At 34.0% G+C, this 15,801-nt stretch overlaps 1 protein-coding gene across 1 annotated transcript in view; it reads left to right on the forward strand.

The window, feature by feature from the left end:
• Nucleotides 1–15,801, forward strand: part of EVC (EvC ciliary complex subunit 1) — a 128,929-nt gene that overhangs the window by 101,197 nt on the left and 11,931 nt on the right. Inside the window, exons 15-17 of the mRNA XM_074229805.1 lie at nt 259–465; nt 2,669–2,813; nt 5,251–5,362. Coding sequence (XP_074085906.1) covers nt 259–465; nt 2,669–2,813; nt 5,251–5,362 — 464 coding nt within the window. The remainder of the gene's footprint in view (nt 1–258; nt 466–2,668; nt 2,814–5,250; nt 5,363–15,801) is intronic.

The raw sequence follows: 15,801 nt of genomic DNA on the forward strand, positions 1-15,801 counted from the left end.
ACTTGTTTAGTCATTCCACAATTGATGGACATCCCCTCAATTTCCAGCTCTTTGTCACAACAAAAAAGAGCTGCTATAAATAGTTTTGTGCATGTAGGGTTTTTTTTTCCTTTTTATATGATCTCTTTGAGATACAGAACTAGTGTGAGACTCAGTCTTTTTAAAAAAAATCTTACCTTTTAAAAATAAAACTATTTTAAAAGAAAAAATAATAGTCAGAGGGCTCTTAGCATTCCTTTCCTTTTCAACCCTTTATAGGAGTCTCGTATCCTGGAAGAAGAGAGGAAAATAAAGGAGGAAAGTCAACAGACACGGTTAGAATTCCATCAGCAGTTCATTGTAGAAGTAGAAGAATGTATACAGTTTCTGCATCAACATATGCAGCAGGTGATCGGAGAGGCCTTAATTGAGTATGCACGGTGTGATATGGCCAAGAGCCGAGCCAAAGACAGAGATGACTTTAAGGTAAGAGGGACTCTGATAAATTTGTCATAACAAAAATTGGGGAAAGGAAAAAAAAGAAGAAATAGATAGAAAACTGATTTATGAAAGTAATAGGATATTACTGTACAATAGGAAACAGTATCTTTAAGGAATCTTAGAAAAAATTTGAAGATTTATATGAAATGATGCATGATAAAATTAGCAGAACCAAAAAACCAATATACTTAAGACTACAATGATATAAATGAACAAGAAGTTTGAACGCTGGGTAATTCTAAAACAATGAAAGCACCAGAGAACACATAATGAAACATGACTTTCCCTCCCAAGAGAGAGTAGGATTACTAGACTGATTGATATGTGTATTTGTGAGATTCAATTTTTCAATTATTCCTGCATCATTTTTTATCACAAAGAAAGGTCATCTAGGCAGAAATGATATTGAAATAATTTGATGTGAAGATAAAAGAAATCAATAAAATGTTTTTAAAATAAAAAGATATGGGGAGATTTTCATGATTATATAATTCAAAAGTAGTACTGAATGATGACTTGAGGAAATCAAAATGAACCTTGACTAAAAAATAAATAAAATATGTAAAATATAAGAAATATATATAAAAATAAAAATGATACACATTTTCATAATATTTTATGATTTGAAAAACACTTTATATACCCTGCTTTGTTTAATCCTCACAATAACCCTTTGAAATATGCAGTATTATTGTACTCATTTGATAGATGAGGAAACTGAGGCTCAGAGAGCCATATTAGAGTGGAAAGTACATTGGATATGGAGTTAAAAGATCATTTTCCAATTCTGTTATGAGAATGTGCGACATTGGGCATATCACTTTTCCCTTTCTAAGCTATAGTTTCATCATCTGTCAATTGGGGAAGATAATACATGCTCTCATATTGAGAAAAGTGCTTTCTCATCTTTTACCTCTATAAAAAATAAGTTGTCAATACTATCAGGGAATTTAGATGGTTCACAGATAATTAGTCCTAGATCTCAGTCTCAAACCCAAGTCTTGAGAATTTAAATCCTGGTATCTGTCCATTCTAGCTTTCAAAATATTCCCCTGATATCTTTGAAAGCAATGGAAAAATAGCTGATACTTTTTTCCCTATCAAAGTGCTTGTTTATACTTTGGCTAATAGTCATACCAACTTGCCAAGAGTCATTGTTACCAGCGTATCAATGGTTAACTATGGTGGTAGAGTTCCAGAGAGGGGAGATCTTCTCAAGTTCTCACTTTGGTGAAATGTCACATAGTTGGAAAAGGCCTTCCCCTTCAAACCTCACATGAGTAGTCCTATTTCATTCATCTCTTATGAATATTATCATTAACATTATCTATTCTACTTAACCATGTTGGTGTTGCTAGTGAAAAGCAGATAGGTAGGTAATGCAATGGTTAAGCTGTGGGATCTGAAGTCAAGAACATCTGAGTTCAAATGTTGCCTCAAATACTTATTGTGTGACTCTAAGCAAATCATTTAGCTGCCACCTACTTTAGTTTCCTCATCTGTATAATGTTCATGATAATAAATCCTACCTCACAGGATTGTGAAGCTATTTGCAAAGCATTTCGCAAACCTTAAAGTATCATATAAATAACAGCCATTAGAATTATTGATCCCTGAGACTAGCACAAAAAATTCATACTGACATGGGCCATGTCTTCTCAAAGTGTTTTTTGCTCTTCTTTCTCTACTTAGTTCAGTACTGGGAAGCATATGACTCTTTGTTCTTAATTTTTTTAATTCTAAACTTAAATATCTCCCTACATAAAGATTTCTATAAACACATTAGACATATAGAATTACATGAGAAAATGAATATTTCTAATCTATAACTTTTTAGAGCATTTAATTAATTCAACATGTTTTCAGAAACTATTCAACTTGTCTATGTTTCTTAACTGCTATCTGTGCTTTTCTGGGCATTATTTTAAGCTTTTCAATGATGATTTTTTCTTACTTTTCTTCTATTAAAAAAAGTCATTCTAACACTCTTGACTTCCCTCCCTAATCCTTTCCCCCATCCAGGAAATTGCCTACTTTTGTCCATTCTGCCCACCAACATGCACAATAGCCTCTACCTTCACATCTCCACCACCTTAATTCAGGCATAAGGAGCAACCCCATTGGGGTGAAAGGACTACATCACGCTCCCCAGCTAAAACCCTGTCCTCCTTTTTGTTTTTTGGCACAGGGGACATTGATAGAGGCAGCTGTCGAGAGTGTATATGTGACCAGCAACAATGTCAACAGGCTTGTCCACAGTTATTACCAAGAAATTGAGAAGATCATGCAGAGTCATGAAGAGAGAAAGCTCCATCAGCTCAAGACATTGCAGGGTACTCTACCCTTTATGATTTGTTTCTTCTTTTCGAGAATTAAGATTATTGTTGATTTTTTTACATTGGGGAATGAATTGGTTTTAATTGGGCTTGACCTCTATTTAGAAATACATTAAATAACTGCAAACTCTCTACACATTAATGATTTCCCAAATTGAATGGGCTGGTGATGAAGGAAAGAGGGGAATAGACATTTATAAAATACTACCTAGTGGTAGGCACTATGTAAAGCTCTTTTGACAAATATTTTCTCATTTGATCCTCACAACAAACTTACAAGGTAGATGTTATTACTATACTCATTTCACACATGATAAATCTGAGGTAGAGAGATTTAATGACTTTCAGGTAGGTGCTATTATATTCATTTTACAGTTGAGGAAAATGAAGGAGAGAGATTTAATGACTTGTCCATAGTCACATAGGTGATGTCTGAAGCTAGAATTAAACTCAGGTATTCCTGACTCCAGGTTCAGAACTCTATCCACTGTACAATTCAGCTGTCTCCAGCTAATTAATTGGGGTGGTTAAATATGTTGGATAGATTATCTGGACTAGAGTCAGAAGAGCTGAGTTCAAATCCAGCCTCAGACACTTAGCTATCTATGTAACCCCGGACAAATCACTTTTTTGCCTCAGTTTCCTCATCTTTAAAATGGGGATAAAAATATTGAATGAGTTAACAAATGTAAAGCACAGTGCCTGCCACAATAAGCACTAGGCAAATATTAGCTCTTTGTTGTCAATACCTTATATCTTCAAGAACTGTGAATAAGTCTTTAAATTTGTCTTTCATTCAGTTAATTAGAAATACTGGCCTGAGTCCAGATGTGAATTTTCATCCCTGTTTTTATTTGTGTAAATGACCTTGGACATGGTACTTCCTTCCCCTCTCCAAATCTCTATTTCATCTGTTAAATGAGGAGGTTAGATGAAATCATTTCCAAGACTACTTCTATATCTAAGAAAGTTCATTCTTTGTTTTAATGTCTTTTTTTAGCTCTTGACTTTTCATTGAAGTTCAGAGGGCATCTGGTCTAACTGGTACCAAAAGAGTAATTTCCTCTACACAGGGGTATCCAGGCTTTTGGCTCTTCCAGAACACATCACCCAAGAAAAAGCCAACATAGAGTATTCAATACCCACTCATGAATATAAAGCAACCCATACCACCAAGGAGCACAACAACAAATATACTTCCTACAGGTTGGACACATCTGTGACAAGATCTCCAATAGATTATCAATCAGTTCCTAATTGAAAACCTCTACTTATGGAGAAATCACTGCTCCTTGCCATATATCACTCCATTTCTAGATAGTGCTAATTGTTAGGAAATTATTGCTTATATTAAGCCAAAATCTCTAGCTTTCACCAAATGGATCTAATTATTTCCTCCTCTATAATCACAACTCCCTTTTAGCTCTCAAATTCTGTTCTATGTATTCCAGGTCCCATCCAATTCTGACATTCAGTATTAAAGAAATTTCATGTATGGTCTGGGTTTTAGCTTTCGACCTAGAATCAGTTTATAAGCTTTTGTTTGGAGAGAAGCAGTATGGTCAATATCCACAGACTCTTATATCTACAAAGAATCATGGATTTTTCAAGTAAAAATTATATAAAGAGCCTATGATTTCATCTGTGTAGAGAGATCCAGATGAAGAAACTCTCTCAAAAATATATCAACTGCCAATCTAAGGGTGCTTCCTGTGGCAAAGAAAATTTAAAGATCATCTAAAGCCAACATATCAAAGTATCCACTCGACCTTGACAAGACTGCTGGTCAGTGAAACATAAGGAGTGGTTATTTCAATTTACATTACTATAATTTAAATAATGAAAATGATCCTTAAAAGTAAACTAGTAGGGCAGCTAGGTGGATTAGTGGATAAAGCACTGGCCCTGGAGTCAGGAGTACCTGGGTTCAAATCTGGTCTCAGAAACTTAATAATTACCCAGCTGTGTGGCTTTGGGCAAGCCACTTAACCCTGTTTGCCTTGCAAAAACAAACAACTAAGCAGAAAATTATAAAAGTCTAGAAACTGAGAAAAGTTGATAAAAAATTTTAAAAAGTAAACTAGTATAATTATTTCATTTCACAAATGAGTAAACCAAATTTACTATTGTTATTATTAAATGACTTGATTAAATTCATACATCTCCTACAAAGTCAACAATACAACTCATGTCTACAGACTTTCAGTCTAGGGTCCTTTTTCTTACATCAAACTTGTTCCCATTACACATGAATTGGTGAAAATCCTAAGATCTCAAGACAAATTTATCTTTCAAAAATTTTTTTCCCTAGTCAAATGAATAAGATCTCAAGAGAAATGTGTGACTACTTTTCTATGGAAAAAATAGCTTGTCACAAAGTTTGGAAAAGTATAATTTTGAACTGATGGGTTAATGGAAATACTGTTATTTTTAGCTGAAAGGATGGACAATTATAAGCTTCAGAAGAAAACAGAATTGAGTGACCAGTCACCAAGTAGAAGCACATCATGTCTCACCTCTGACGTACCCAGAACTGTCCATCAAAGGTGAGCTGTCTGTGATTTCTTCCCATTAGCAAGACCATTAGTGATCTTGATGTTTTTCTTAATAAATGCTTACAACTGGTCCAAATGTGCTGCCCCATTCATAACAATGGACTGGTTATGGTCCCTGTCTGCCAACAAAAGAACCAAATCTAACAGCATTGTAGAGGGCAGGCACAATAGAATCAATCCTATTTTATATAAGCAAATTACTGTGATTTTTTGAAGTATCTTGTAATAGATCAAATAAAGCAGTTTTCTCTTAATATTCCCTCCACTTTTCCAAACTTCTTTCATTTTACTTTGTTCCCCTCATTTTATTTTCCAATTAAATTCATTTTATCTATTCCTCTACACAATGAATCTCTCACCTCTATGCCTGCCTTTCTTCATTTCTCATTCCTATCTTTCTGATTGTTCATCTTTTTTCAAGGTTCACCTTAGTTATTTGTGAAGCTCGTTCTAGTGTGGGGTGAAGGAAACATTTTCACAAACACTGATATTAGGAAGCATACTTCCTCCTTCATAGAGTTTATACTTCAGGGCTTCCTCTCTAAGGCAACCAATGTCCATCCATTTCTTGTACTATCTCCTTTATCCTTCTTTCTAAAAAGTAATAATGTAGTTCTAATCCCATCTCTACCACTTACTAGATGTGAGACGTTGGGGTAAGTCACTTCCCTTTTCTACATTTAAAGAGTTTATTCTTTTTCTTTCCCATCTGCAATCAATAGTGTCTAAGGTCCTTTCTAGCTCTTGATTGTCATATTTTCTGAATTTAAATTATTTTGAGATTTAATATTGTATATCTTGTGTCCCAAAGTTCTTTTTTTAAAATTTTTTCTATTTATTTTTGAATTTTACAATTTTTCCAAAATCTGGCTTCCCTCTTCCCACCCCCCACAGAAGGCAGTCTAATACTCTTTACATTCTTTCCTTGCTATACATTGATCTAAATTTAATACATTGAGAGAGAAAACATATCCCTAAGAAAAAAGATAAATATAAGAGACAGCAAAAATTACATAAAAAGATAATGTATTTTTTAATTAAAGATAATAGGTGGCTAGGTGGCGTAGTGGATAAAGTACAGGCCCTGGAGTCAGGAGTACCTGGGTTCAAATCCGGTCTAAGACACTTAATAATGAACTAGCTGTGTGGCCTTGGGCAAGCCACTTAACCCCATTTGCCTTGCAAAAACTTTAAAAAAAGATAATAGTCTTTGGTCTTTGTTCAAACTCCACAATTCTTTCTCTGTATACAGATGGTATTCACTATAGCAGATACCCCAAAATGTCCCTGATTGTTGCACTGAAGGAATGAGAAAATCTATTAAGACTGATCATGAAACCCATGTTGCTGTTATGGAGTAAAATGTTCTTCTGGTTTTGCTCATCTCACTCAACATCAGTTCATGTAAATGCTTCCAAGCTCCACAGTTCTTCCTGGCACTATAATTCCATGATTAGCCTGCTTTGACTTTCTACATAACCTTAAAACACTATATAAAATTTAAATATTGGTTGCATAGTACTATTATAAAATGTACCTTATAACTCTTAAGTCCTTGCCAGTTCAGGAATTCTATTTTCTAAGTATGTCTAATTCTGACATTCTATGTTCTCAAGATCCTATCTAGCTTTAACATCCCGAGATTCTATGGTTCCCATAGAATGAAAAGTGCACTATCTTAGATAGATGATGGTATGATGAATGTATCTAACGGAGTTGTGGGGTGAGATGCCATTACAGGAAGCAGAAATGGGTGGTGGGTGACTCACTCACTACTGAGGAGTATTGAGTGGCTATTTTAGGACCCTATCATAACAATCAACCAGTCTTCGATCTTCCTGGATCCTGTGTCATAGGTAATGGTGAACCTCTGAAGACTTGGCAAATTGAGGTTTATTACAGTGTAAATGAAACAAACACAAAAGAAAGTCAAATGCTTTGTAATTATGATGACCTATCTTCTCTGGGGAAAAAAGAGATGTGTAATACATCTCTCTCCTTTAATTAAAGAAATGGATGACTGAGGATGCAGAATGTTAGACCTAGATACTGTGAGCATAAATTCTGCCTAACTTAATATATTTAAGTTTTTATTTTGAAACATTTTGATGCATTTTTGTCTTTACATACCCATCATTTTCTTCCCATTTTCCAGATTGAACAATTAAGTAAAATATCCCAAACTAAGACTGTCTTATAATGTATATAATATTTTATCATAATATTCCCTAACCTAGCATAAAGAAAGACAATGTATTTCATTATCTCTTAACAGGGATTTTCACTGGTTTCTCAATCATCTTAAATGATTTTTAAAATTTATACTATTTCAATCATTATTTATATTTTGGCCTTGGTTCTATTTATCATGCTTGCTAATCAGTGCATACTAATATTCCTCATTTCTCTAAATTCTTCATTTTTTTCGGCAAAATTATATTTAATTCATTTCCCCAATCAGTAGGTACCCACTTTTTTTCTAGTTTTGACTCTCACATAGCATGCTACTATAAATGTTTTGGTATATATTGCACCACTGATTCTATCTTTTACTTCCTTAAAATATAGTAATGGGAATACCTTGGAAAAAGAATATGATCACCTAGACATTTTTCATGTTTGTTTCCAAAGAATGACTGGACCACTTTGTAACTCTACAAATACTGCATCAGTATTCCTGTCTTCTCAAATTTTTTTCAAAATTTACTTTTCCCCCTTTTTAAAAATCTTTTCCCTCATGAATATGGGGAGGTGAAGTCTCAGAATTATTTTAATTTGCATCTCAATCAACAAATCTTTATTGAGTGTTTGCTATCTCCTAACCACTATGTTCATCACTGGGTCTACTTATTACCAGTTTGGAGGAGGCTTCCATGTGGTCATTCATATTTTTAAATCTTTTGAAAAATAATGCTTAAGGGGAAGCTAGGTGGTGCAGTGGATAGAGCACAGGTCCTGGAGTCAGGAGTACCAGAGTTCAAATCTGGCCTCAGACACAATAATTACCTAACTGTGTGACTTTGGGCAAGTCACTTAACTCCATTACATTTCAAAACCTAAAAAAATCATGCTTAATTCTTCAACAAATTTCTATTCCATAATAACCCTTGATGTTATTTATTGGTGTCAGTTCCCTAAATATTATTAACGGTGATAATTGATATAAATTTCACTCAAAATCTATGTTTTCTCTTTTATCTTCATTGATTTTATTTTTGCAAAAACTTTTAAATTTTATGTAAGTAGTTGGGTGGCACAGTGGATAGTGTTGTAAACCTGAAAGAACTGAGTTTAAATCTAGCCTTGAATACTTTTTAGCCATGTCACTTTGGACAAGTCATCTGTAAAATGGAATCCTCTCAGGGTTGTTGTGAGGATAAAGTGAGATAATATTTGTAAAGCAAATATTGTCTGGCACATAGAATGTATTATGTAAAGACTAACATCATCATCATCATCATTATTACCTTCATCATCCTCATCATCATCATCATTTTGCCATTGTTATTTATGTAATCAAATTGTCTATTTTATATTTTATCAACTCCTCTATCCTTCTTTGACTAATAATTCTCCCTCTAACTACAGTTGTGAAAGGTACTTAATCTCATTTTCTTCTAAGATTTTTATGATATGACTTCTAATGGCCTTTTATATCATCAGATCAACTATCAATTTTAAGATTATTATTGTGGTATGTTGTAGAAGATATTGCTCTAAACTTAATTTCTTTTTCAATAATATATTTGAATTACATTTAAAACAATTTAACATTCTTTTTTTAATTTTTGAGTTGAAAATTCTTTCACTTCCTCTCTCTCCTCTCCCTCACTGAGAGTGTAAACAATTTGATATGTTATACATGCGCCATCATATAAAACATTTCTATATTATTTATATTGTAAAACAGGGCTGTCCAAAATATGACCCACCAGGGGTAGCTAGCTGGTGTATTGGATAAAGCACCAGCCCTGGAGTCAGGAGTACCTGGGTTCAAATCCGGTCTCAAACACTTAATAATTACCTAGCTGTGTGGCCTTGGGCAAGCCACTTAACCCCATTTGCCTTGCAAAAACCCAAAATCTAACCCACCAGCCACATGCAGTCTATAATGGTGTTTTATGTGGCCTGCCTGTGTGTTTTAATTTTCACAAGTGAAAAAAATAAAATAATAAATTGTATGGAATGAGTATTAGACCTTTTAATTCCATCACTAATAAATAATCTTGATGTTAATTTTCTTTGGAGTTTTTAAACAGTATTAAAGATAGAACATATAGCATGGAGTTTTCAATATCAATATGGGATGCATTTCATCTGCACAATACAGACTAATCACTATGTACCTACATTTATATTGTTGTATTTTACTTTAATGCAGCCTTAAGATAACCTAGGGTTGGACAGTCCTGTTGTAAAAGAAAATGGAGACTAAAAAGAAAAATAACTTTGAAAAATTACAAAATAAAACTAGTATACTTTGATCTACATTCACAGATTATAACAGTTCTTTCTCTGCAGATGAGTATCATTTTTTATCATGACTCCTTTGGCATTATCTAAGATCATTGTGTTCTGAAAACTTCTAAGTCACTCATAATTCACATACAATATTGTTATTACTATATACAATGTTTTACTGGTTCTGTTCATTTCACTTTACATCAGTTCATGTAAATCTTTTGAGGTTTTTCTCATGTCATTCTGTTCATTATTTCTTAAAACACATTAAAATCATATACCACAACTTTTTCAGCCATTTCCCCAAATGATGCACATCCCCTCAATTTCCAATTCTTTGCTTCTATAAAAAGCTGCTATAAATAATTTTGAACAAATTGGTCAATTTCCTCTTTCTAAAATGTGTCTTTGGGATGCACAGCTACTTGTAGTATTGCTGGAACAAAGGATATGCAAAGTTTCATAGTCCGTTGGGCACAGTTCAAACTGCTCTCCTGAATGGTCATGAGTTCACAACTTCTCCTTTAACCACAATTTCTATCAAATTGATTTCCAGTTTTGGCAGAATTTTTTTAAATAAAAAATGAAGTTTTGAATAATTTATGTTTTTAGTTTTATTAAAAATTGAGCTGTTTTCAGTTGCCTTTTTTGCATGTAGGCATTGCCACTGGTCTACTTTTTCTAATTTTTTAACCATTGTCAAATAGTCTTGATGAATATTGCTTTCAAATCAAGGAGTTAAAAATTTCAGTATGTAGACTCCAGGTAATAGAAATAGTTAAGTGGAAGGACCTCTCTTTGAATGACCCATTTACATTTTATAAAGTATCCTTTTGAATATAACAAATTTAAGACAACTCATTTGCTGATTGACAAAGACATTGGATCTACCAAATTCCCCTTTTCTCCTTGAAGTCACTAACTTGATTAAGGAGAAGATATTACTATTTTAAGAGTCTAAAAGTCAGAGAACCAACTCTGCCAGGTTTGAGCTTCAGAGTCAGTCAAGAAGCAAACCATCCTATGGAGGAATAATTCAATTCTTCAGGAAACCAAAGACTGACTCTTCACCTTTTCCTCATCACCTCTTAGAGAGCAGAAATAAAAGGGGAAAGGGGTTATGTTTGCTTCTTTTTCTATCCTCTTCAGGAGTGGTATCTTGGAGCGGACATATGATAGCATTGAAGAACAGAATAAAACAGCAAAATTAAGTTGAGTGGAATCAGCAAAAGAAGTCAAATTATTTAGTGTCATACCAATTAAACTACCAAAAACTATTTTGCAGAGCTAGGAAAAATAATAACAAAATTCATTGGAGCAACAAAAGGTCAAGAATATCAAGAGAATTGGTGAAAAATGCAAAGGAAGGTAGCTTAGCTGTATTATAAAGCAGTAGTCATCAAAACTGTCTGGTACTGAAGAAGAAATAGAATAATAGTCCAGTGCATTGGATAATGTACAAATGGAACAGTAGTAAATGACTATAGTAATCTAGTGTTTGAGAAACTGAAAGACATTAGCTTTTGGAATAAAAGTTCACTATTCAATCAATACTGCTAGGAAAACTGGAAAATATTAAAGTAAAAAACTAGGCTTAGACCCACATTTCATATCATATTCCAAAATAAGGTCAAAATGGGTTCAGAATTTAGATATAAAGGGTGATGCCATATTAAGAGAACAATAAATATCCTCATCTGATGAATCTATGGAGAGGAGAGTTTATAACCAAACAAGAAATAGAGATTATTGTAAAATGCGAAATGGATGATTTTGACAATATCAAATTGAAAAGTATTTGCACAAATGTAGCCAAGATAAGAAAGAATGCAGAAAGCTGGGAAACAATTTTCACAGCTAATGTTTCTGATGAAGGACTCATTTCTAAAACATATAGAGAACTGAATCAAATGTATAAGATAACAAGTCATTTCCCAATTGATAAATGGTCAAAGGAAATGAACAGGTAGTTTACAGATGAAGAAATAAAACTATTTGTAGTCATATGAAAAAAAATTCCAAATAATTATTGATAAAGAGAAACACAAATTAAAATGACTCTGAAGAACCATCTCACACCTATCAGATTGGCTAAGAAGATAAAAAAGGAAAATTATCAATGTAGGAGAGGAAAATTAGGTCACTAATTCTCTGGGGTGGAGTTGTGAACTAATTTAGCCATTCTGGAGGGCAATTTTGAATTATACCCAAAAGACAATAAAGTTGTCCATAGCCTTTCATCCCGCAATACCATTGCTAGGTCTATATCCCAAAAAAATCACAAAAAAGAGAAGAGTTTCACATTTTCAAAAATATTTATAGCAGCAAAGAATTGGAAATTGAAGTAATGCCCATCAATTGAGAAATTACTGAACAAGTTATGGCATATGAATATTATGGAGTATTATTGTTCTGTAAGAAATCATTAGTGGCTGGACTTTAGAGAAACAAAGAAAGATTTCCATGACCTGATGCTGAGTAAAGTGAATAGAAACAAGATAACATTGTAAACAAATGCCATCTATATTCAGAGAACAACTGTGGATTCTGAATACTCTGTTCACTTTTTTTAAACTTCTTTTATGTTTATCCTTTCGTTCTCATGATTTTTTCCCTTTAGTTCTTATTTCTCTTTTACGGCATGACTAATATGGAATAATGTGTTCAATATGATTGTACTGTACTTTCATCAGACGGCTCACTGCCATGGGGAAGGGGAAAGGAAAAAAGGATGGTAGAAAAATGTGGAACTCAAAAACTTGAAAATAGATGAGTGTTGAATACTACATTTGTATGTAACTGAAAAAAAAATAAATTAAATTTCAGAAAAATAACAGAATCCAACAGCAAAATCAAGTTGAATGGAGTTAGCAAAAGAAGTGATGTTGTGTCCCAGAGCTTCTGGTTCTATGGTTCAAATTATTTTAAAGAAGATATAAGAGTGTTCTGAGCTACAATTTTGGTTGAGTCCAAAGTTGGAGATGATAAAGATTGCACTTACACATTTGTCAGGTTGGAGGTTTTTATTGTCTCCAAAGTATATAGTTTTACCTAGCCCAGAATTTCATATAATCCCTAATGTAGAGAGCCTATGACTAATCATCAAAGTCATGTGTTCTTCCTATCAGCAGGTCCATGTACATTAGTGCAGAGGCATCATGCCACCAAATAGAGTAGGACAAAAACATCAGTACACATCAGATGACCCATGATGCTGGAGACACAAGTGCCTTGGCCATATGAGTTCTTATATTTGTGCTTCTCCATTATTCCTACTGTTGCTAATTGTATATTTTAATGAGTATAACTCAGATTTATGGGAGAGATGTTTTATTGTATAATTGCCATTATGTCTTTTCAACAAAAGGCATAACTATCATTTTGCCTTTTTGATAAATTTCTTTGTTCTGAGCTAAGTGTGGCCTTTGGCTGCCTATTGAAGCCAAACATCAGTAGGGGATGCATAAACTACATTTTCCAGATTGCAAACCCAAAGATTTCCTGGGAATATAAGTTAGAGAAGGGAAATAACCTAAAGGGGCATCATATTTAATTATGAAATGTAACCTGAGATCTAGTAATGCTATCTTTCCTTCATTCCTAGTTTTTATTATTATTATTTTCCTTAATATTCTCACTATACTTACAAATCAATTTTGTTTCTTGAGTTCCTTTGTCACAAAAGAAAGCTCACTAGGGGTTGGGAGGAGGGAGAGGGAAAAGGTAAACATATCTAAAAATTACCATGTCATAAAGCAAAAGCTAATAACAAAACTTTTTTATAAAAAAGTTCAATTACAAGAGAAATAAATGCAACATCTTATACTAGGGCTCAAAAAAATCAAATGTATAAAATAATAGTGTACAATAGATGTAAGGTTTTGGGGGATATTGAAGCACAGTATTAGTCAACAGTGTCATATGGCAGTCAAAAAGCTAAATCAATCTTCAATTACATTAAGAGAGATATGGAATTAAAGAAGTAATAGTTTCACTGTTCTCTGACTGTGTCAGACCTCAGGTGCTCCATTTTCGGAAAGACTGAAAAGCTGAAAAGTATCAGATTAGGAAGTCTAAGATGGTGAAAGGTCTTAATACTGTGCTATATGAGAATTGATTGGAAGAACTCAAGATATTTGCCTGGAAGAGGGAAGACTTAGGAGGACAAGTTGGTTACCTTTAAATATTGGAGAGATTATTTAGAAGAAAGATTGAGCATTCTGCTCACCTTCTACAAGCATGAGCGATGGGTGAAAATTTCAATGAAGTAAACTTAATTATAAAGACATCCTTAGTAGTTTTATTTGTTTGTTCAGTTGTTTTCAATGTGGTTCTCCATAACCTATTTAGACTTTTCTTGGCAAAGGTACTAGAGTAGTTTGCCATTTCCTTCTCCAACTTATTTTACAGATGAGGAAATTGAAACAAACAGGTTAAATATCTTACCCAAGGTCACACAGCTAATGAGTTTCTGGGGCCAGATTTGAATTCAATAAAATGAATTTTCCCAACTTCAGTTCCAGTGCTCTGTTCACTGTGCCACCTAGCTGCCTATCTTAATAGTGTTATGCAAAAGAAGAATATCTTACTTTAGGGAATTATGTATTCCACCTCATTAAAGATCTTTGGGCTTCAAAAATTCAGTAACTTATTGGAAATATTAGAAATGGAAATCTTGGTTGGAGAAGGTTTGACCAGATTACTATCATCAGCCACCATTGAGATGAACAAGCAAATCAAGGGAGAAACAGGAAGTAACATGGGGCAAGAGGGTCAAACCACCTCAATCACAACCTTCCCTTAGAGTTCGGTGGAAACAACCCAGGATTCTGAAAACAAGAACCCCAAAAGTAATAGCAACCTCTAAGAGACTTAATATGCTTCCAACCTATCCTCTAGTGCCATAATACCATAAAGCATCCCTTACAGGCAGCAAGTGGATAGAACACTTGGTTTGGAATCAGGAAGACTCATCTTCCTAAGTTCAAATGTAGCCTCAGATACTAGCTGTAAGAGTCTGTACAAGTAACTTAATCCTGTTTGTTGCCTCCATTTCCCCATCTGGAAAATGAGCTGGAGATGGAAATGACACACTTCTCCAGTGTCTTTGCCAAGAGAACCTCAAATGGGATCGTGAAGAGTTGGGCATGACTGAAAAGATTGATCAACAACTATTCCCTTGAGCAAAGTGCCCTTCTATCACTATCACCAATGCTACAAGTTTCTCCTGATGGGCAGGTATGCCCAAGAACACTCCCACTTCCTCCATATAAATATGCATTTTTCTAGCCAAAAAAATTGCCAGCCCTGGTTCCTTCCTTTCTCACTTCCCAGACATTGTACAGGGAAGCAATTGTTGTGGAAATTTAACTATTCTTTCAGTATTTTCACCCTTGCATTCTTAGTAGCCAACTGAAGCCCCTCCCCACTCAAAAAAGTTATTTTCATCAAAAAATTATTTAACAACAGAAAGATAGTAACTTTATTAACAAAATGACCTAAAGAAGAGATGACATTTGCCTTGCTTTTTTTAGCGACTACTGGACATCTTTCTCGAACTTGTTGATGAAACCTTTTGCATGTGTCAGAAAGTTAGTTTAGGGCAGACACCTTCTGCTTTCTTCTTCATATCCCTACTGCTTTGCACATGGTAAGGGATTTATGCTTTTTCATTCATTCTTTCATGTCATTTATAATTCCTTCCTATTGAGATTGCTTGGGTTCTGTAGTGCTAGTGACCTACTTTTACTAAAATAGAGTCCTTTAACTTGTACTTTGATTTTTTCCTCAGCATTCAGGAAGCATTTATGATTCTTTAGGCCCATCATCTTGACCGCTGTTCCTTGTGACCATTGATACAAACTTTTTTTTAGATTTCTGGCTGTGATTTAGATTGTACTATGACTGCAGAGTAAAGGCAAAAACCATGCACATTCAGAATTCTCTGAAAGCCCCAACTGCCTTTTATG

The sequence above is a fragment of the Macrotis lagotis genome, chromosome 3 (genome assembly GCF_037893015.1).
Source record: "Macrotis lagotis isolate mMagLag1 chromosome 3, bilby.v1.9.chrom.fasta, whole genome shotgun sequence".
NCBI lineage: Eukaryota > Metazoa > Chordata > Mammalia > Peramelemorphia > Peramelidae > Macrotis > Macrotis lagotis.